Source organism: Magnolia sinica, chromosome 2, assembly GCF_029962835.1.
Source record: "Magnolia sinica isolate HGM2019 chromosome 2, MsV1, whole genome shotgun sequence".
Taxonomy (NCBI): Eukaryota; Viridiplantae; Streptophyta; class Magnoliopsida; order Magnoliales; family Magnoliaceae; genus Magnolia; species Magnolia sinica.
The window spans coordinates 24,842,342-24,865,150 of record NC_080574.1 but is presented as its reverse complement, the minus strand read 5'-3'; the positions used below and the strand labels follow the sequence as shown (position 1 = coordinate 24,865,150).

Below are 22,809 nucleotides of genomic sequence, written 5' to 3'. Positions count from 1 at the left end.
GCCACTACATGTGAAACAGAAGTCATCAAAAAGGTGTTTTATGCTTGCATCAACATTAACATCCATACATTTCAGAAGCAATGCATCAGAATCTATTGCAACAGAAAAGGAAATGAAAAAATTGAAGCTTACTATGATTGCTCGCCCAAATGCACCAGCACTGACATAAGCCCATGTTCCTGGAAGCATCCCCAACCAACTGCAACCAAAAATTCATGGCATCAACACTCAACAGTTGAATCTTCGAGAAGTAGGAAAGTTTCAATTTCTACCCATATATACTGTAATTTGAATGATTGGCCAGTACCGATCATATAGGCAGGTCATCAATCTATGAGCTGACGCATTGATCAAAATTAATATTCATACTTTTAAAGGGAAACCACTTGCAATCAGTGTTCGAGTTGTCGGTATCGCTACAAGTTTCGTTGGCTGGAGATAAAGATATAATATCGTTATCACCGATAACTGGAAATGCGGGGAAAACATGGGAAAATGGTGGATTTTTCAATGAAATTTCAAGAGATGCCTAAATACACATATTTGCATATTCAGAATCAAAAAATTATAAAAAGAATGCATACATAATAAGTTTCCATTTAATTAGGGCCTAAAAGCATGTGTTTTCGTAAGAAATCAGTCCAATAGTAGCACAACAATCACTCAAATCTCATTAAACCAATCAACAAGCAGAATGCATTCATACATTTTACAGCCATGCATAAATAAGCATATAATTTATAAACAAAATACATATGCATGATGATCCAACCATCCATCCCATTTATCCATCCAACAATCCAACCATCTCATCCAATCATCCAAATATCCATCCAACCATCCCATCTAATAATCCAAACATTCATCTATCCATCCAACCATCCCATCCATCCATCCATCCCATCAAATCATCTAAACATCCAAACATTCATCCATCCATCCCTATCCATCAAAATATCCATCATCCATCCATCCAATAATCCAACCATCCAACCATCCCATCCATCCAATAATCCAACCATCCCATCCATCCAATAATCCAACCATCCAACCATCCCATCCATCCATGCCATCAAATCATCCAATCATCCAAACATCCAAACATCCATCCAACCATCCAGTGTTCGAATTGTCGGTGTCGCTACTTGTTTCGCTGGCCGGAGATAAAGATATAATATCTTTATCGCCGATAATATCGCCAATAACTGGGGGAAAAGGGAAAACAACATGAGGAAAATGTTGGAATTTTTCAGTAAAACTTCAGGACATGCCTAAATACATATATTTTCATTTTTAAAATTTTTAAAAAAATACAAAAAATGCATTAAATAATTGTGGGGCCCACTGTGATGTATGTGCCTTATATCCACACCGTCCATCAAATATGACAGCTCCTGTTAAGTCATGAACTGAAAAATGAACAAGATCCAGATCTTTAGTGGACTATACCACATGAAACAAACCATTGTGATTAAATTGCCACCAATGAAAACTTCATGGGGTCCACCGGAATGTTTTTTTGCCATTCAATTAATTAACAAGGTCACAAAGACATAGATGAAGCGACCACACAAATATATGCTTAATCCAAAACTTTCGTGGCCTGTGAGAAGTTTTATTGGTCGATTACCATTGTTTTCCATATTATGGTCCACCTACGATTGGGATCTACTTATGTTTTGGAGCATGCCCTAAAATGAGTTTTAAAAATAGATGGATGGAGTAGACATAAGGCACATGCGTCACAGTGGGCCCCACGGTCAAGGATTCCACCCACTTTAGTGGATCCAAAGATCCATTAAAGCAGCACCTCAAAGATCCATTAAAGTCGTCCTGGAACAACGATGTGAGTGGGACCCTAACCGTAGAGCCCACCTTGATGCATGCATTGTATATCCATGTTGTCCATCTGTTTTTCCAGCTTCAATTAGGGTGTGGTCCAATAAATGAAGAAGCAATTTCAGGTGGACCATACCACAACAAACAATGGTCACTGAACGTCCACCATTAAAACCTCCCTAGGGTCCACCGTGATGTTTGTTGATTATCAACCTATTGTTAAGGTCAAACAGACCTGGATAGAAAAACAAACACCCGTTTGATCCAAAACTTTTGTGGCCCACATAATATTTTTAATGGCCAATGACCATTGTTTCCTATGGTATGGTCTGCATGAAAATTATATTTGCTTCATTTTTTAGACCATGCCCTAATATAATGTGGAAAAACAGATGGACGGCATGGATATACAATGATGCATAGAGGTAAGCCCTACGTAAGGCTCCCACTCAAATCGTTGGTCCAGTGTCTCACCAAAGTACCACTCCAGGAGGCAGATTGCATGGTGTGCCAAACCACAGACCTACTTGGTGTGTGATGTTACCAAGTTTTGTTAGCCCCACCATGATGCATGTGTTATATCCACACCATCCATTCATTTCACAAGATCATTTTCAGGCATTGGCCAAAAAATGAGTCAAATTTGAATCTCAAGTGGACCATACCACAGAAAGCAGTGAGGACTGAACGTCTACCATTGAAAACTTCTTGGGGGCTTTCATCTTTGGATCTACTTGAGATTGCACATCAATTCATAAAATGATCTGTAAAAACTGATGGACAGTGTGGATATACGAAAAATGCATCAACGTGGCCTTGTACATTAAGGGTAACACCCACTAAAGTATTACTCGCGTAACACCTAATCCACTTCCCTTAATAAATAGATTGCCTATTGAGTATACGGGAGTGTACTTTGTAAATTATGTGGGCCCCACCATGATTTGGATGTCTTATCCAAACCGTTCATCCTTTTTAGAAAGAAATTTTATGGAAATGTACAAAGAGTTGAGCATATCAGAAGCTTATGTGGACCACACCACAGGAAACATTTTTTTTTAACGTCTTTTTTTTTTTTTACACACACTCACGCCGCAGTGGGATTTCACCACCTATGGATACTCGAACCCTTAACCAGGTGTTGAAACTCCTGAGAGTCTACCACCCGAGCAAGAGTAAGGATCCACACCACATGAAACATTGTGAATGAATGCCTGCCATTGAAACTTCTTCGAGGCCACATAATTTTATTTTTATTTTTTTTGTGAAAGATGAAAGGATTTCATTAAAAGGAAAGAAAAAACAAAAGAGAGGCTGCTGAGAAAGCAGGCCTCAAATTACACTCCAAGGAAGAAGAAATCAAAGCCCGATAGATCCTTAACATTCGAAGCCCAAAAGATGATTAGACGCTTGACCCACGTCGCTACTATCCCGGCCAAATTGGATAAATTTCTGAAGCATCTATTGTTTCTTTCCCCCCAAACTGACCACCAGACTGCCAGGACCGCCATCCGCTAGATGGTGGTTTTCGTCTTACCAAAATACATCCCATGCCAAGCAAGAAGGAAATGGTTAACTTCTCCCAGGAAGCACCAAGCCATATTGAAGTTGATCAAGATGTCGGCCCAAATGGATTAAACGAATTGACAGTGAAGCAGAAGGTGATCAACGGACTCTTCCGATCGCATACAGCAAAGACAAATATTGGGAAGGACCATACCTTTCTTCCTCAAGTTGTCTATAGTTAGAATTTTCTTTTTCTCTGCCAGCCAAGCAAACACAAGAATTTTCGGGGGGGCGTCGTATTTCCATATAAAAGATAAATTGTAATCCGGGTCAGGTTCCTTGTTGCGCAACTGGATGTATAGGGAGCAAACTGAAAAACAAGACGATTTTTCCGGTATCCAATAAAATTCATCTTCGGAGGAGAGAGAGATTTGTAGAATAGAGACATTCCAGGAGCCCTGTGTAATCCAAGATTTCCCAATCTTCAAGTCTTCTTCTGCAAGAAACATTCTAAACAATTTTTCCCCCGGCTTCGTAAAGAAAATCAGCAACGTAGGCATTTTTGGACGTGGCGATCCGATAGGAGAGAGGGAACTAGAGTTTAAGCTTCTGATCTCCGATCCAGATATCTTCCCAGAATTTAATTTTAGCACCATTGCCGAGCAGAAAGCCAATGTTAGGGATAACTTCCTTTTTCATTTTCATAATTTCTTGCCATATATGAGTGACTTTGTGGGCCGGAGAATCTTTCACCATCCAACCGTCGGAAGGGCTGTCATATTTACCCTTGATAATGGATCGCCAAAGGCTGCCTTCTTCAATCCCAAACCTCCAAATCCACTTACCAAGAAGGGCCTTGTTCATGTCTTTGAGATCTTTCACCCCCGCTCCCCCATTCGACAGCTGTAAACAGACCTCCTGCCACTTTAGAAGATGAAATTTCTTGCCTATTTCCTTTCCTTGCCATAAAAAATCCCTTCTCAATTTGTCGATCGACTTCCTAACCGTTGTCGGGCATTTCAGAAGAGACATGAAATAAATTGGGAGATTTGAAACAGCGGCTTTGATTAGCGTGAGACGACCACCTAGAGACAAATAACAGCTCTTCCATCTTGAAAGAAGCGATTGAAATCTGCCAATGACTTTGTCCCAAGAAGAAATAGGAGGCTTTCCGACGCACAACTGTAAACCCACGAAGGAAGACGGCAGAGAATCCGCAGTACAGCCAAGGGATCTAGCAAAGTTTTCGACCTCCACTTTCTCCATGTTGATCCCGAAAATCTTGGACTTCACCATGTTCACCTTCAGACCGGAGATAGCTTGAAAGCAACGAATAGTAGTACCCAAGTTGATCACCTTCTCAGTCATGGCTTCAAAAAAATGAGGGAATCGTTAGCATATTGGATGTGCGTGATTGGTCAAGACCAGTGTATTAAATAGCGTGGTAGCGTAGCGTGTAGCGTATGCTACGTAGCGTAGCGTACAAAAAACGCTACGTAGCAAGCAGAATAGCGTAAATACGCAGTAGCGTACGCTATCAGGGCTGTAGCGTACGCTACACATAAGTAGCGTGTAGCGTATATAGCGTAAGCCTTAAGACTACCGTAAGAATTTTAAAATAAAAGTCATTTTAGTTAAAAACTTGTTTTTAAATGGTGGTGACTGGCCATCTTTTCTTTTGAGTAGGTGGTGTTAGACTCATATTATAAGTCTTTTTTTTTAAACTTAAAACAATCGTATTAGGGCTTTCGAACAGCCCTATTGCAGTGCCGCAGCAGCCGCAGGTTCCCCATTTTTGAAGCTTTGATTCCAAGATTTCGAAGAGCCCTTTCTCAAATCCGATTTTTAGAGTTCAATTGGAATTACAAGAGCATCATCTCGCTGGAATTTCAGGAGCATTGAAGCCCAAACAAGTGAGAAATCGCGTATCCCTCTTTTCGCAGCCACGCGGACACGTAACTCCCAAAAATCAATTTTTAGTTGATTAAATCTCTATTCAAGGTATGTTTTAGCCCTTTAATCATTGTTAATGAGTTTTATTTTTATTTATACTGAAATGTTGTGCTATTTTTTCATTTTTTTTCAATTTTTTTTTCTTTTTATGGGGGTTGTGGTGTCTATGGCATGGATTTGACTCATCCAACCATCAAGTGGGACACATGCATGGGGTCCACTATAGTGTTCTATGCCACGGCCCACATGTGTGGGGGTCCTCTGTGGTGTTTTATGCCATGACCCACATGCGCGGCCATGGCCCACATGCGTGAGGTCCACTATGGTGTGTGTATGGCATGGCCCACATGCGCGGGTCCACTATGGTGTGTGTATGGCATGGCCCACATGTGTGGGGTCCACTGTGGTGTATGGCATGGCCCACATGTGTGGGTCCACTATGGTGTGTGTATGGCATGGCCCACATGCGTGGGGTCCACTGTAATGCATGTTTTTTTTTAAGAATGTGACTTTTATATATTTTATTTTTTTCTTACTATTTAATATTTATCATATTTTTCTTTTCTTTTTTTATTAAAAAATAGAAGTATTGTGTAGCTTACGCTACACGCTACGCTATTTTGCTACACGCTACAGAGGGTTGAACACTACGCAACACGCTACCGCTATTTCAAACACTGGTCGAGACAACCCATTGATTTCGATCCCGCCTAGGAGGCCCTCTTCTTGCCCCTTCGAAAGCATTCTAGACAAGGCCTCACCCGCCAGGAGAAATAAGAAAGTGTAATAAAGCTGATGCGGACACAAGCGCATTCAAGGTGTACCAACGAAGAAAGCGTCAACCACAAGTGTCGTCCTTATAGATAGGCGACTATTGAGGAGCTAAAGACCTTTCACATGCGATGGGACATATAGAAGACCCCACTCAGGGAAGACACATGTAAAGGAAGATTGGAGAAAGAAGACCGAGCGCCCAAAAGCGCCCAAACTTTCCTGTACTTATGTTATTTGTGCGTTTTTGACTTAGTTAGGGGTCTTTTAGTAATTTTATGTCTTTATTTGCTTATTTAAGTGGGGTAAAGCCCTAAACACGAATTTCAACTATTGATTAATGAAAAGCAAACCCTTTGGTTGCCTCCTTCCTCTCTTCTCTCTAATGGTGCTTCTTCTCTTCCCTTGATCTTCTTCTAATTTCTTCTTGGGTCCCTCCAACTTCTTCAAGGTAATAATTTTCTTCCTTCTATTTTTCAGTTTTAGCTAATCCTTCTTCGATCAAAATCTTGAGAACCGATCTAAACCCTAAATCCCCAAATTCTCAAATCCCTAATCCGAGAAACTTCTTGGTTCTTCGGACTAGTGATCTTCATTGATCGATTGGGTGTGACCATGCAAGATCGGGAGGTCTCATCCCTCGCCGGATCCAACCTAAGTAGTAATTGAATTCCATACTCCATGGTTGTAGTGATGGCCCGCTCCATTGCATGTTTCCTTTATGATTTTCTTAGTTATGATGATTACTGTTAGAATTTTAGATCATTTATTCCTTTTATTTCCGCTGTTTAATTATCTCCATGAGCATGCATCATAATTAGGGCTGTCCTGCGTCAAATTTGGTATCAAAGCCTAGGCTTGCATGGTTTTTGTCTAGATCGAGTTATCAAATTAGGGTTTTGATTTTTTTTTTTTTTTTTTTTTTTTTATGTTTAACTTGGAAAGTTCCAGGTTTAGAAAGTTTTCAATTTTAGAAGCTTTCTAATTTTAGAAAGTTCCTAATCTGGAAAATTTTCAGATTTGAGTTGTTTCCTATTTCAACTTAATTGTGTCAGTTCATAGTAGTTTTGCATTCATTGCATTCATCTTGAAAGTCATAACACCTAGTAGTCTAGTTAGGTAGAGTTTGGTTCAAGTCTTCATTGTATGCCCACGAGAAGAAGTAGAGGTTTCGGACTTCAACCTACCATGAATAACGAGCAGTTATCTGAGCAACTTGCTCAATTGATACAAAAGATAACCGCCCTAGAAGCGGGTCAAAGGCGTGAGTTTGCCCGCCTTGAGAACCAAATTACCACTACCATGACTAAGGTGGAGCAACTAGAGGCGTCCCAAAAGGAAAACCCCGCTGTAGGGGAAGATGCGCACTCCCAAGTGGAAGGAATCACTGAAGAACGTGCTGCCACACGTGGTGGTAGTGAGGATAGAGATCGTGGTAACGGTCGTGGTGTGGTGCGAGAGGCACGAGCCACATGTGGTTATCAAGACCGTTATGATCCAGATGAGCGTGCGATGAAGAGTGTGAGAGTTGAGGCCCCGAGTTTTGATGGACGCTTGGATCCCAAGGCATTCCTTGACTAGGTTACTGACATGGACCACTACTTTGAGTGGTATGGCATGTCGGAAAACCGTCAAATGCGGTTTGCTAAGATAAAGCTTGTGGGTCAAGCCAAGCTCTTCTGAACCAACACCGAGCGTAAGATAGAGAGAGTTGGTAGAGCCCCTATCACACATTGGTATGAGATGAAAGAGAAGTTGAAGGAGAAGTACATTCCTCTCTCATACTGTCAGAAACTCCTTGACCAATGGCAATCCTTACGCCAAGGGTCAATGCCTGCCGCTGACTACATCGCTAAATTTGAAGAGTATGTGATGCGATGTGATATTCGAGAATACCCTCTAGTAACGCTCTCGCGTTTCAAGACGGGCCTTTGTGCGGATCTTCAGCGCGAGCTTATTACTCGGCCCTTAACAGACTTAGATGAAGCATATCAAGTCGTGCAGGAGTTAGAGCAATAACTGAAGGCTCCTGTCGTTCGTTGTTTTGAGTCCCGAGACTCCAGTGCTAGATCTAGTTCCCAAGGAACTAGACCTAATATTGGTAGTCAACCTAGGGCACAAGCAACCATTCCGCCTAGGCCTAGGGAGGACAAGGGCAAAGGGGTTCTTGGTGCCGGTCCTAGTAACATGAGCCAAGTGAGGTGCTATGAGTGTGGCAACCTTGGCCACATGTCTAATCAGTGTCCTACGAAGAGTCGTGGGAGAGCCTTAGTTATAGGTGAGTCCCACGAAGGTGGAGATGACCAGGGTGATTATGAAGTTGAAGAGTATCACCCTGAAGGAGGACTTACTGATGAAGAAGAAGTGGATGGAGACGCAACGCTTGCAGTAGTCAGGCGTGTGTTAGCTCAGTCTAGAAGTAGTGCTGACTGGCGTCGAAGCACTATCTTCTACACTATTGCCAAGTATGGTGAAAAGAATTCTAAGGTGATAGTGGATAGTGGAAGTTGTGAGAATGTGATTTTCACTAGCACCTTAGATCGCTTAAAACTGAAATCCACACCTCATCCAGACCCGTATAAAGTTTTTTGGGTTGACAAGACATCCCTACCTGTCACCCAGCAATGTCTAGTCCCCATCGAGTTTGGGTCATACAAAGAGTCCCTGTGGTGTGATGTTTTACCTATGGATGTGGGACATGTTATCCTAGGTAGACCGTGGCTATTCGATAATGATGTCACGATCTTTGGCCGTTCGAATGCGTGTACTTTTATGTATAATGGTAAAAAGATCAAACTTAATCCCATGCCACCTGAGAATACACTAGGGAAGAAGAAGGATGAGAAGGCAAGTGAGCCTAGAGAAATGGGGAAATCCAAACCTAAGTCTTTACATATAATCAGCGCAAGAGAGTTTGAAAAAGAGGCTAAGGAGGATTCTATGGTGTATGCCCTTGTGGCTAGAGAAATTACACCTAAGGTTCCATCAGAGTTGCCTTGTGAGGTGACCTCGGTCCTGAAGGAATACAGTGATGTATTTCCTGAAGACTTACCGAATGAGTTGCCACCTATGAGGGACATACAGAATGCCATTGATCTTGTCCCAGGGTCTACTCTACCGAACCTTCCTCACTACAGGATGAACCCTGCAGCGCATGCAGAGTTGAAACAGCAAGTTGATGAGCTTCTGCAAAATGGTTTCATTCAAGAGAGTATGAGCCCGTGTGCCGTGCCTGCATTGTTGACGCCAAAGAAAGACGGCACGTGGCGCATGTGTGTGGACAACTGTGCCATAAACAAAATTACTGTCAAGTATAGGTTCCCTATACCTAGACTTGATGATATGCTTGACATGTTGGCCAGGTCCACTATATTCTCTAAGATAGACCTCAAGAGTGGATATCACCAAATCCGTATACGCCCAGGAGATGAGTGGAAGACGGCGTTTAAAACGAAAGATGGGCTGTATGAGTGGTTGGTCATGCCCTTCGGCTTGACTAACGCACCCAACACATGGGGGTGATGACACAAGCTTTAAGGCCGTTCATGAAAAAATTCCTAGTGGTGTACTTTGACGATATTCTTATTTATAGTACCACTAAGGAATCACACCTTGAACATTTAAAGAAGGTCTATAGTGTCCTTAGGAAGGAAAAGTTGTACGCTAATCTTAAGAAATGTACATTCATGTCTAGCCAAGTTGTGTTCTGAGGATTTATAGTGTCATCTGAAGGGATGCGCGCAGACCCCGAAAAATTCAGGGCCATAGTTGAGTGGCCAGAACCAAGAAACATTCATGAGGTGCGAAGTTTTCACGGCCTAGCAACTTTTTATCGTCGGTTCATTAGGGGTTTTAGCACGATCATGGCTCCCATTGCTGAGTGCATGAAAAAGGGAGAGTTCGTGTGGTCTAAAGCCGCCGTCAAGGCTTTTAAAGAAATTAAGGGCAAGATGGTGGAAGCTCCTGTCATGCGTCTACCTGACTTTTCTACAGTCTTTTTAGTAGCGTGCGATGCGTCTTGTGTCGGTATAGGTGGAGTGTTGAGTCAAGAAGGACACCCTGTGGCCTATTTCGGTGAAAAACTGAATGAGGCAAAACAAAAATACTCCACTTACGACAAAGAATTTTATGCGGTAGTGCAATCCCTGAGACATTGGCGACACTACCTCCTACCGCAAGAATTCGTTTTATTTTCTGACCACGAGGCTTTGAGATATTTGCATTCTCAAAAGAAACTCAACCCAAGGCATGCCAAATGGGTAGCGTTTCTTCAGGAATATTCGTTTGTTTTGAAACACAAGGCCGGGATTGAAAACAAACCAGCGGATGCCCTTAGTAGGAGAGTGGCGTTGCTCAACTCCTTGAGTGTAGAGGTAGTCGGATTTGAGCAACTGAAAGATGAATACCCCATATGTCCTGACTTTGGGGGTACTTACGCGTCACTTTCTAGTGACCAGCATATTATGGGTGAATATGTTCTTAAAGATGGCTTTCTTTTCAAGGGAGACAGACTTTGTATTCCCCGTATGTCCCTTCGTGAATTCCTCATCTGGGAGCTTCATTCAGGAGGGATAGCTGGCCATTTTGGTCATGATAAGACCATTGCCCTCGTGGAAGATCGTTTCTATTGGCCAAGCCTCAAGCGAGACGTAGCCAAAGTTTTAGGGCAGTGTCGAACATGTCAGCTGGCAAAGAGAAAGCAAAATACCGGGCTGTACACGCCATTGCCAGTGCCACATGCTCCGTGGCAGGACATTAGTATGGACTTCGTGCTCGGGCTTCCCAAGACTATTAAAAAGCACGATTCCATTTTTGTCGTTGTGGACCGTTTTTCTAAAATGGCGCATTTCCTCCCATGTTCGAAGACGTCAGATGCGTCTCATGTTGCTCGTATCTTTTTTGATGGTGTGGTGCGTCTCCATGGGTTACCTAAAACCATAGTGTCTGATCGTGATGTTCGATTTACTAGCTATTTTTGGAAGACACTGTGGCACATTATGGGAACTCGTTTGCAATTTTCTACTGCTTACCACCCACAAACAGATGGTCAAACTGAAGTGGTAAACCGTAGCCTTGAAAATCTTCTACGTTATCTAGTGGGTGAACATGTTAAGACTTGGGACCTAATTTTACCAACTGCTGAACTTGCTTATAATGGGTCAGTTAATAGATCTACAGGGTTGAGTCCTTTTGAAATTGTAAGTGGTTATAAACCTAGAATGCCCATAGATCTCTTACCTATGTCTGTTACCCAAAGGTCTTCTGAGTCAGTCGATGCATTCGCACGCCATATTCATGATTTGCATACACATATTAGACAGCGGTTAAATAAGAGCAATGATGATTATAAAGTTTCAGCTGATTCTCATCGTAGAGTGCAAAAATTTCAAGAAGAAGACTATGTAATGGTGCGAATAAGGCCAGAGCGATTCTCTCAAGGATCTGCAAAGAAATTACAAGCGCGTAGTGCTGGACCATTCAAGATATTATAAAAGGTTGGGTCCAATACGTATCGGGTTGACCTTCCACCTGAAATGAGCATTAATCCAACTTTTAATGTGGAAGATCTAGTCCGTGCCCATACTCCCATTATTGATACATCGTCCCTTTCATGGCCTTTTTCTGAGTTTGCTACCCAACCCCTTCCACCCCCTCCTCCACCCATTACCCATAAAGAAGCAATTGAGGAAATCTTGGATGACGAGATAGTATCCACGAGAGATGGAGGTTTCCAAAGGTATCTTGTCAAGTGGAAAAACAAACCATCATCTGAATCTACGTGGCTGTCGGGCGACGCATTGCAGGGTATTGATCCAGATCTACTTGAGCGCTACAAAATTTTCAACTCGTCGGAGTCAAGTTTTTCTCACCCGAGGAGAATTTATGCGGACACAAGTGCATTCAAGGTGTACCAACGAAGAAAGCGCTAACCACAAGTGTCGTCCTTGTGGATAGACGACTATTGAGGAGCTGAAGACCTTTCACATGTGATGGGACACATAGAAGACCCCACTCAGGGAAGACACATGTGAAGGAAGATTGGAGAAAGAAGACTGAGCGCCCAAAAGCGCCCAAACTTTCTCGTACTTATGTTATTTGCGTGTTTTTGACTTAGTTAGGGGTCTTTTAATAATTTTATGTCTTTATTTGCTTATTTTAGGGGTATTTTAGTAATTTTATGTCTTTATTTGCTTATTTAAGTGGGCTAAAGCCCTAAACACGAATTTCAACTATTGATTAATGAAAAGCAAACCCTCTGGTTGCCTCCTTCCTCTCTTTTCTCTAATGGTGCTTCTTCTCTTCCCTTGATCTTCTTCTTCTAATTTCTTCTTGTGCCCCTCCAACTTCTTCAAGGTAATAATTTTCTTTCTTCTATTTTCCAGTTTTAGCTAATCCTTCTTCGATCAAAATCTTGAGAACCAATCTAAACCCTAAACCCTCAAATTCTCAAATCCCTAATCCGAGAAACTTCTTGGTTCTTCAGACTAGTGATCTTCATTGATCGATTGGGTGTGACCATGCAAGATCGGAAGGTCTCATCCCTCGCCGGATCCAACCTAAGTAGTAATTGAATTTCATACTCCATGGTTGTAGTGATGGCCCGCTCCATTGCATGTTTCCTTTATGATTTTCTCAGTTATGATGATTCTTCTTGCCCCTTCGAAAGCATTCTAGACAAGGCCTCACCCACCAGGAGAAATAAGAAAGGGAAAAGAGGATCTCCCTGCCTAAGACCTCTATTGCTTTTGAAGAAACCCTTAGGAGACTCATTTAATAAGATAGAAAAATGGGCTGAACCAGTACATGCTTTCATCCAAGCTCTCCATTTGTCCCCGAACCTCATTCACTTTAGCAAATACTGCAGGAAGTCCCAGTCGACGTGGTCGTAAGCTTTTTCGATATCTAACTTGCACACAATATACTTCCGGCCCGATCTGGCGCTAGCATCCAAAATTTCATTGGCACATAGGGCTGCATCTGCTATCTGCCTACCTGTAATGAAAGCACACTGATTTTCTGAGATGAGATTCCCCATAACCTTTGCCAGACGTGTAGCCAAAACCTTTGCCAAAAGCTTGTAGGGGCCCCCCCAACAAACTAATTGGTCTGAAATCTTTTGAAGATGCGGCACCTGAGAGCTTAGGGATCAAGGCAATAAAAGTTGCCCCAATGGTGTTAGAGATCCTCCCTGTTTTATGGAACTCCTGGAAGTAGTGTAAGACATCCGCTTTGATCACCTCCCAAAAATGAGCATAAAAAGCAATGGGGAAACCATCCAGGCCAAGGGTCTTATCAGCCCCCAAGGAGTCAATAGCCCGTTTGATCTCTTCTTCCGAAAAGGGGGCTTCAAGAGAAGACACCTCCTCCTCCGGGATGACGTTGAATTGGATGCCATCGAGTTTAGGTCTGCGCCATTCTTTTCCATTGAGAAGAGAGAAGAAATATGAAATCATAGCGCCAAAAATTTCGTCCTTATCCTCTATGCGAATCCCGTCCGCCAAAATGCTGCTGATTCTGTTATTAGACGCGTGCCAGTTAGCCATCATGTGGAAAAAATGAGTATTTCTATCGCCTTCCTTCAACCATTTCAAACAAGCCTTTTGTTTCCAAGAAATTTCTTTTTGAAGGATTTTATCAGCGATTTCTTGGATAGTTGTACCCTTCTGGCCTGCGAATCTGAAGAAAGCCTGTCAGAATCCATATGCACGTCTAAGGCTGATAACTCAGCAAGAAGCTTATCTGAATCGTGATCTCTATTTTGGATTTCACTCCGGTTCCACTCTTTTAGAACTTTCTTCAACATCTTCAGCTTGGCAGACAACCTGAAGTCAGCGAAACCTTCCACCTTGAAGCCTTCCCACCAGTCAGCGAACTTTCTAGCAAAACCTTTGATTTTGAGCCACGATAAATCAAAACGAAAAGGTTTAGGCCCCCAGTTTTGCTCAGCTACATCAAGGATAATTGGACTGTGATCGGACGTTGTCCTAGGGAGCATAGATTGAGAAGTTAGAGGGAACTGATCTATCCATTTGGTTGAGACTAGAAACCTGTCCAGCCTGCATATAGTTGGGGATTATCTTCCATTAGACCAAGTGAATCTAGCCCCAAGGAGGGGGGGTAAATCCACGAGCTCCTCTTCTTCGATCCAATCAGAAAAAGCCTTCATGGCAGGAGTAGACGATCTGCCATGCGATTTTTCCTGGATTGACCTGATGACATTAAAGTCCCCGACAATGCAACACGCGCCCACGGAATTCTGCTTGGAGCGAGATAGCTCTTCCCAGAAAGATTTTCTATCCCCATCTTGAATTGGCCCATAGACAGAGGAAAACAAGCAAGCGAAGCTAGAATTTATATGCTGGAGAATGACCAAAACAGAAAAATTACCAGTCCAGCTATTGAGGTTCTGCTAAATTGACGGCCTCAAAGCTACTAGAATCCCTCCTGCTGTGCCCGTTGAGTCTTTAGCCACCCAATTCACATCTACAGCCCTCCAGAGAGTACCCATCAGCCAATCGCTGAAGCCGAAACATTTGGTTTCCTGGAGGCAAATGATGTCTGGATTGTATTTTCTACAAGTGTCCTTAATGATGCTTCTTTTACGTTTGGACCCCACCCCCCGCACATTCCAAGAAATCAGCTTCATTTGGAAATTTAACTTTTCCGTGTACCCTGGGTGGAGATCCTCTTAGCAAGGGTGAGAGGATATCCCTGCCCTATTAGTAAGCTTTGCAATCCCCTATTGCTGCGATGACTCTGCCTATTCCTGCTGGAGCTCAGCGATGCTCTTCGAACCTTTGGTGATTTCTGCTCTACAAGAGGTCTTCCACTGGCCTCAACACATTGGAATAACGCTATAAAATCCTCCGAGCAATCTCCAAAAGATAGCCCTGAAGCTCTGCCCACGTGTCCCATGGCATCTTTAATCCATTTCTTATTCGAGATCTTCTCTATTAGTTCTACGCTTATAGACCCTTTCAACTGCTTGGAAGCGTCTTCAACAATGGACGAAACAGCTCCCCCTCTAGATTGGAGAGGTTGCACCTCGAGAACCTCTATATCTGGGTGTTCTTGGAACAGATCAAGGAGCCCGTGATCAAACCAGTGACAAACTGAAGAAGCAGGAGAGGAAGGAATAGACATCTGAGATGGCGGATTTTCAGATTGGAAGGAGCCTTGGTCGAATTCGGAATTGTCAGGTCCCGAAATCATCTTCCTCTAACTAAAATGGGGTTGCAAGAGGAGATGCTTCAGCTGATGATGAGCTTCGTATCAAAGCGGCTCTTCATAAGGCGCCGGATGTAGGATAAGAGCATCGAAAGGGATAGGAGAGGATAGGATGGAGCTAGTATCTGTCGACTGTTCGGGTATGAGAGGGAAATTAAGATTGATCAAGTTGATATTTGTGTTATCCCTACATCCGTGCCTTTGTATCCTCGTGAAAAGGTTTGATGACAAATAAACATTAATGTGGGCCCTAGGAAGGTTTCAACGATGGAAATCACTATTCTCACTATTGCTTGTGGTGTGGTCCACTGGAGCTTTGGATATGCTTCAATTTTGGGCTTAGCCCCTAAATGAGTTGGAAAAAAGGATGGACGGCATGGATAAACCACATACATTCAAGGTGGGCCCAAGAGAGTTTACTCAGTACGACAAAGCGTACTGAATATATCAGTATGCAATCCGCTTCAACGAAGCTTTAGAAAATCGATTTGCAGAGGGAATTTCGCCAAAGAAAGAGGGATTTTTGAAAGGAGGATTTCGTTTGCATTGAAAACTCTCCCATCTCATAAAGGGGGATTTTTTATCGAGGGTTTCAAAACCCTAAATCCATACCGAATCGGGAAGAAATCTCCCAAAATTCCAAATTTTTTGCCAAAATCATCCATCTTGTGACATCAAAGGGAAATTTTGAGATTTTTCTTACCTCTGTCGAAGAGGGAGCTATCAATTGATGTCAAATCCTATTCTTCCGAGTTCCGATTAACTAGGTAATACCAAAATCAAATCTTCTTCTTTTTTTTGTTTTTTTTTTTCCAATTTTTACTTAATAACACAAGGCTACAGGTGATATTCTCGGCGATAATCCAAATTATCGACGATAACGAAAATTTCACCGATATTTCGCCGATATTCAGGAGAGAAACGAAAATTTGGGGTTTCAGTGTTGCTAGTGCAGCGACATCGATATTATCAAAGATATTTCGATAATATCGCCGATAATTTTAACACTGCAACCATCCAAACATCGCATCAAATCATCAAACATCCATCCATCCATTCCATATATCCATCCAACCATTTAATCATTCCATCCAATCATCCATCCCATCCAATCCATCCATCCCATCCCATCCCATTCCATTCCATCCATGCATCCAACCATTGGGAGTGGATTAGGTGCAGCCTCGACCTTACCTAAGACAATGGCCCCCACCTTCATTTATATATTCTATATCCACATGTTTTACAAGATTCTTTTAGGGCATGAGCCTAAAATGAAGTGGATCCAATTCTCAAGTGGACCTTATCATGGGAAATAATGGTGACTGACCGTAAATGGGCCACAAAAGTTTTGGATCAAGTTGATATTTCCATTTTCCCTTCATCCGTGTTTCTGTGACCTTAGCAACAGGTTGTATGGCAAATAAACCTTATGGAAACATTAAGGTGGGCCCTAGGAAGTTTTTAATGGTATGGCATTCAATCACCGTTGTTGTATGGTCCATATGAGAATTGGATCTTCATTTTTGGGCTCATGCCCTAGGCTTGCACGCACCTAATCCGCTACCCTAACCATCTCATCCGATTTATTTTTTTAGTTTTCTTTTATTTGTAATTTTTATCCGTAAAGTAGTGATGAACCAGTTTTATTACATGGTTTGAAACTCACACTATAAAAGTAACTTAGAAGTTACCTAAATTATTAGTTTTATTTCGATTCAAAACCGTGGTGACCCATACTTTTAAATGGTGGAAAACTCACATTTTAGATAAACTTCAAAAGTAAAGTTAAATGGTGATCCATTAGTATGAACTTATCAACAGGTTGGATGGTCAATAAACATTACAGTGGAGCCTAGGAAAATTTCATTGGTGGTCGTTCAATGACCACTATTTCTTTTGGTGTGGTCAACTTGAGATTTGTATCTCCTTCATTTTTAGGGCAATTCCCTAAAATAATCTGTAAAAATAGATGGACGATGCGATGCATACATTGAGGTGGGCCCTACGGAATCCCACCCTCACTGTAGGTTTTGGGTTGTAAGGCGGGAGCCGATAGGATTAGGTGCCGTGCAACACTTACGGTGGGGCCCACCTTGATGTATTTATTGTATATCCATGCCATCTATTCATTTTTACAATTCATTTTAGGATATGAGTCAAACTAAAGTAGATTCAAATCTTAGGTAGACCATCACATAAGAAACAGTGGGGATTGACCGTTAAAACCTTTTCATGGGTCACAAAAGTTTTGGATCAACCTGATATTTGTGTTTTTCTCTTCATCCAAGTTTATGTGACCTCATCAATAGGTTGGATGACATATAAACATTAGAAAAACATTACAATGGGCCCTAGGAAGTTTTTAATGGTGGAGGTTTAACAAACACCTTTTCTTAGAATATGGTCCACCTAAGAGTAAGATCTACTTTACTTTTGGGCTTGTATCCTAAAATGACCTAGAAAAACGTATGGATGGCATGGATTTATTAGGAATACATCAAGGTGGGCCCCACTGTGAGGGTTGCACCATCTTCAGTAAAGCTTGAGTCGCACGGAATCCACTCCCTTAAAACTTTAATAGTTAAGAGCGAGAGAGCTTTCGTTTTTACGAAAGTCTCTCGTCTTCTCTGGAAAACCTGCAATGACGATGTGATTTCAATCTTTTTCCGTAAAAAATCCGAAAATCTCTCCAGAAATTTATCTTTTTCTTTTTCAAATCCGAACCCAAATCCCAGTAAACCTCGGCGAAATCAGGTTCTCTTTCAAGTATTTTCTCTTCGAAGAAAAAAAAAAAAAAAAAGGGGTTGTTTTTAAGGGTTTTCGTATCTCGAAAAATTTGGAGTTGTCAACAGCGATTGGGCCACTAAATCCAACCGAAAGCCACTTCCGCAGGTAGATCTCGAGAAAAAAAAGGTAAGAAATTTTTTATATTAATTTCAATTTTTTCGAATAATAGGGAGAACGGTAGCTATTTTTTTTGATAAAATCGAAAATATCGCCGATATTTCATCGACATTAGGAAGAGAAACGAAAATTTGGGGTTTCGGTATAGCCAGTTTAGCGACACCGATAATATCGGCGATATTATCGATTTCTCGTCGACAATGAAAACACTACTTGCAATGGTTACTTGATAGGTTAAGACAGCTTATTATAGGCTTTTGATACGCTAAATGGCAACCCATGTCAGCTACTCATATAGCACTAAGCAGCAAGCAACCATATACTAGATAGATTAAGATAGCTTAATGAGGTCTTCAATATGCTAAATTGCAATCTGTGACATGTAGCACTAAGCAGCAAGTAATCTCTAACAGCAAAACTGATTCCTAACACAAGACGGTCATTTTTTAGTTATTGATAACATGAGACAATCTCTGTGTGTGTGCACATGCGTGTGTGCAGGTAGGAGGGGGTGCAGCATGAGGACTTCCCAGGAGTTCGCCCATCCTAGCGGCTAGCACAACTCTCATCCAAAAGCGTGCTTAACTCTAGAGTTCTGATGGAATACTAATGCAAATAACCTCACTTGATGTGCAAGAGACCTTCAAAAATGTATAATTGCATTGCCCTATTATCCTGAACCGGAACTTCCCAACCATTGGTGGCGGTGCCAGCACAAGGCTTCCATAAGATATTATGAAGCAGAATACAACTTGTCTCTCTAACAGAAACATCAGAGATATGTGATTACCTAAAAATTAAGTACAATGTACATTCAATTAGGAATAGAATGATTTGAATATTTTCAAGATAAAAATACATTCTAAAATGAGGGCTAGAGACCTCCCTCCCTCGGGAAAACATGTACATCATCGGACCAACCCAATGGATGGATTACATGAGCTGTACTGCACATGCATGTGCTCTTCAAATCATCATATATATGTAAATACAACATCAAGATTTTCTGTATTGCAATAAATGTTTTTTTTTTTTAAGTCACAATATATATTAGAAAAGAAAGGGATACAAAAGAAGGAGAGGAGAGAGATCGCCGAGGGAGCAATCTCAGCTAGACTCCAAGAAAAAGAAAATCACAATCCTTAAGACCCACAACATACACAGCCCACTCTATCAATAACCGCTTAGCCTTACTAGCAATAATCAATTCTGAGTTTGAGGTATCCGTGAAACATCTACCGTTTCTTCCCAAACTAACCACCAAATAGCAACAATTGCCATTCTCCACAAGTGCATCTTGTGCCTGCCCAATCTAACCCCATGCCAAGTTTTAATGAGATGGGACACTGAGCTAAGAAAGCACACCATTGAATGTTAAAGCGGAGGAATTCAGCCCAAATCCGAGAGATAAAAGGGCAAGAGAGGAGAAGATGATCGACGGATTCTTCATTCTTCATACAACAGAGGCACACGTTAACTATGGACATCCCCCTTTTTCTCAAGTTATCCACTGTAAGGATTTTCTTGATCCCAACCAAAAGAAGAGAATTTAGGAGGAACCGAGGAGCTCTAAATATGGAAGGGCGGGTGATCGTCATTTGGAGGCAGGTCGTGGTCTACAAAGGAGTTAAGAGATTTAACAGTGAACTTGATGGACTTGTCAAGCTTCCATATTAATCTGTCTTGAGATTGAGAATCTGGCGAACCCCTGTAAATAAGTTCAAGGAGCCCCACATATTCATCAATTTCCCAATCTTGGAGGTTTCTTCCGCAGGCTACATTCCACATGATATTGCTGGCCGAGAAATAGTAGCAACTTGCAACTTGGATGGCTGGATTGGGGGCGAGGCTGAAGATATTGCAGTAAATGTATATATACATATTTTGGATTATTTTATACAACTTCCCAATCATGCTTTGTAAAACTAAGGTCCACAGTAGAAACGACAACAAAATATGCAGTCATTTCAACTTTTATGGCCTCTTTGGATGCAGCGCCAAAAATGGTGATGGTTTGGCTTCTTCAGTAGAACTGTTCCACAATATTTTGAAGTGGTTGGCTGAATTCAGGGCTGTGTGATTCCCTGTGATGGTGCGTACCTTAGGGCAAGGATTTAATTATTGGTTTCAGTCTGCAACTTATCTGAGTATGGGACTGAGTCATATTGCCATCCAATATGTGACAAGTTGCAAAACGAAATTAGAAAATAATCAAAAGATTAATATTTTCAAAAATAATTTTTAAAAAAATGAGAATACCTCTCTCCGAATTACAGAAGGGGAGTAACTAGATACTCAGACAAGGTTGATGGTTGATATACAGCCACTAAAAAATGGTACATAGCATACACTAACTCAAATTATACTGCTCAAACTATGGGATCCGCTGTAGACCATCATTCATAATTAAGATCAGTTGAACCATCCTAACCTTTGATTGATAGGCACTTGTTTGTAAAATTCAGAACCTTCAGTACTTTTCATTTTTAACATCCATTGAATATTCGCCAATCAACCATTTAGAAGATTAAATCAGTCCTATTTTCGATTTAGAATCCAACTAACTCGAGACACTGAATTTATAAGGTTTATTTTAAGTTACATGTGCACAAAATGTGAAAGTTCTTAGTGCCCGCATACCAACTGTGGTAATCTCAAAGAGTATCAAAGTTCTTCTCAAACCATTGAGGGGTCGCAGTCCACTTAATGTGAAAGCGTGGGGTGAGACTCCTATTATAGTTTCACCACCATTATGAAAATGATGGTGACTCATCTTCCTCACACATACTACCCATGTACAGCTATACAGATCATCAAAATTGTCGGGCACATCATGGATGGAGCATATTACTAGAATCACACTGATCAAAGCAACCTAAGCATCCATTGATGGCTATCAAATTGATAGCCAAAAGTAAAATAGCTAGTGGTCAAAATTTTAAGTGCAAAATTAGATGGTTACAGTCATCTTCTTAGTATAAGTTTTGGTTTAAACTCCATCCACAATTGGATCAGTAATGTGCACAGTTTGAGGTACACATCATGTGTACAATCTCTTAGTGCATGTATATGGACCATCACACACTGCGAAAACTTTTATAAATTGAGGAGAGGGAGGGTTCAAATCATCAAAACTCCCTCCCTCCCTCCCTCCCATTTGCAACAAGTATTGTAGCCTTGTAGGCATTGGGTACAACACCCAATCTCTGTGGGCACATCATGTTGTGTGTTTAACATCCACTCCGTCCATCTAGTATGCCACTAGACCCTAGGCTCTGGTCAAAAAAAGCTCGATGAACATCTCATGTGAACCATGCCACATGGAACAGTTTTTTATTTCTATTTTTTCTTTTAAGAGAGAACAGAAACTTTATTCAAAAGGCAGAATAGCCAGCTAAAATACAGTTGAAACTAAAAAGCAAGAAAGGTAGAAAAAAGAACTATATACAACTATATACATCTCCCTACTGGTTATTCATTTTATATTTACAATTACAAGTTTTCCCCAACCCTCTGTAGCTAAAGGGCTGTCCTGCATTGCAAGGCAAATCCTAGCCCATTCAATGGTATTTTGCCTTAGCAAAGACTCCTGCTACAGTACCCTACTGGTTGAAACATCGAGAATTCCTCTCTTGACATATCAACCATAATCCCGCAAGCAATGGTAGTATCACACTTTCATCCCTGTTTTACCCACTCCTCCTTGCCATGCTCGGAAGAAATCAGATATAGATTTTGGCAGCACCCAAGAAACCCCAAATAAAAGGAAGATTTTATCCCAAATTCCCCTCGCGAAGGGACAATGCAGAAATAAATGGCCGACCAACTCACTATCCATCAAACAAAGGAAGCATGCATTGACTAGTATTAAACCTCACTTACGGAGATTATCAATGGTAAGGATCTTGTTCCACCTGCTACCACATGGAACAATGGAGAGGGAACATCAACAATAGGTTTGCATGTGGGGTCCGCTATGGTGTATGTATTCCATCAACCTATTCCTTTTTTGAGTTGATCGGCGCAATTAATAGGACTCAGAGTTGGACCTCTGAGTCAGACCAATATGTTGTTACTATCCCAGTTGTGGATGAATTTGGACTGAGTCAGGACCCAATTTGGACTAAGTCAGGACTCAGAGTTAGAACCATGATGCCTCTTTAAGTTCGGTATCCTGCTTTAAATCTCAACATATTAGGAAGGCTTCATTTTCCGACCTTTTCTGCTGAAATTTGTACTTGATTAAGAATGAGAACTATCCATTAATAACTCAATGCTGAGGGGGAGCATATCCAATCAGCCACTAAAAGTGGAGCAAGAAAAGGAATGGAAAAAAAAAAACACCTAATGCACCCTTACTTGATTACCTACCCTTCATCAATCCAACATTAAACCAATAAAAATCTAATATCAAAACTAGTTGCATTCACCAGCAATTGCAACTTTGAGGCCACACCTGCTGTTTCTTCCAAGAATGAAGCACATCTAAAACGGCATGTGTATAATAAGAAGCAGAATGAAGCAAACAACTTATGGCTCAAGTGTGTAGCAATAGTTGCAGACTATAAACACCAGTGATCACCACAACTGCACTCGGATTGGGAT

At 41.4% G+C, this 22,809-nt stretch overlaps 1 protein-coding gene across 1 annotated transcript in view; it reads right to left on the bottom strand.

Moving 5' to 3' along the window:
- LOC131224422 (uncharacterized) overlaps positions 1-22,809 on the bottom strand; it is a 45,348-nt gene that overhangs the window by 8,374 nt on the left and 14,165 nt on the right. The window contains exon 6 of the mRNA XM_058219882.1: positions 133-199. Within this exon, the coding sequence (XP_058075865.1) occupies positions 133-199 (67 nt within the window). The remainder of the gene's footprint in view (positions 1-132; positions 200-22,809) is intronic.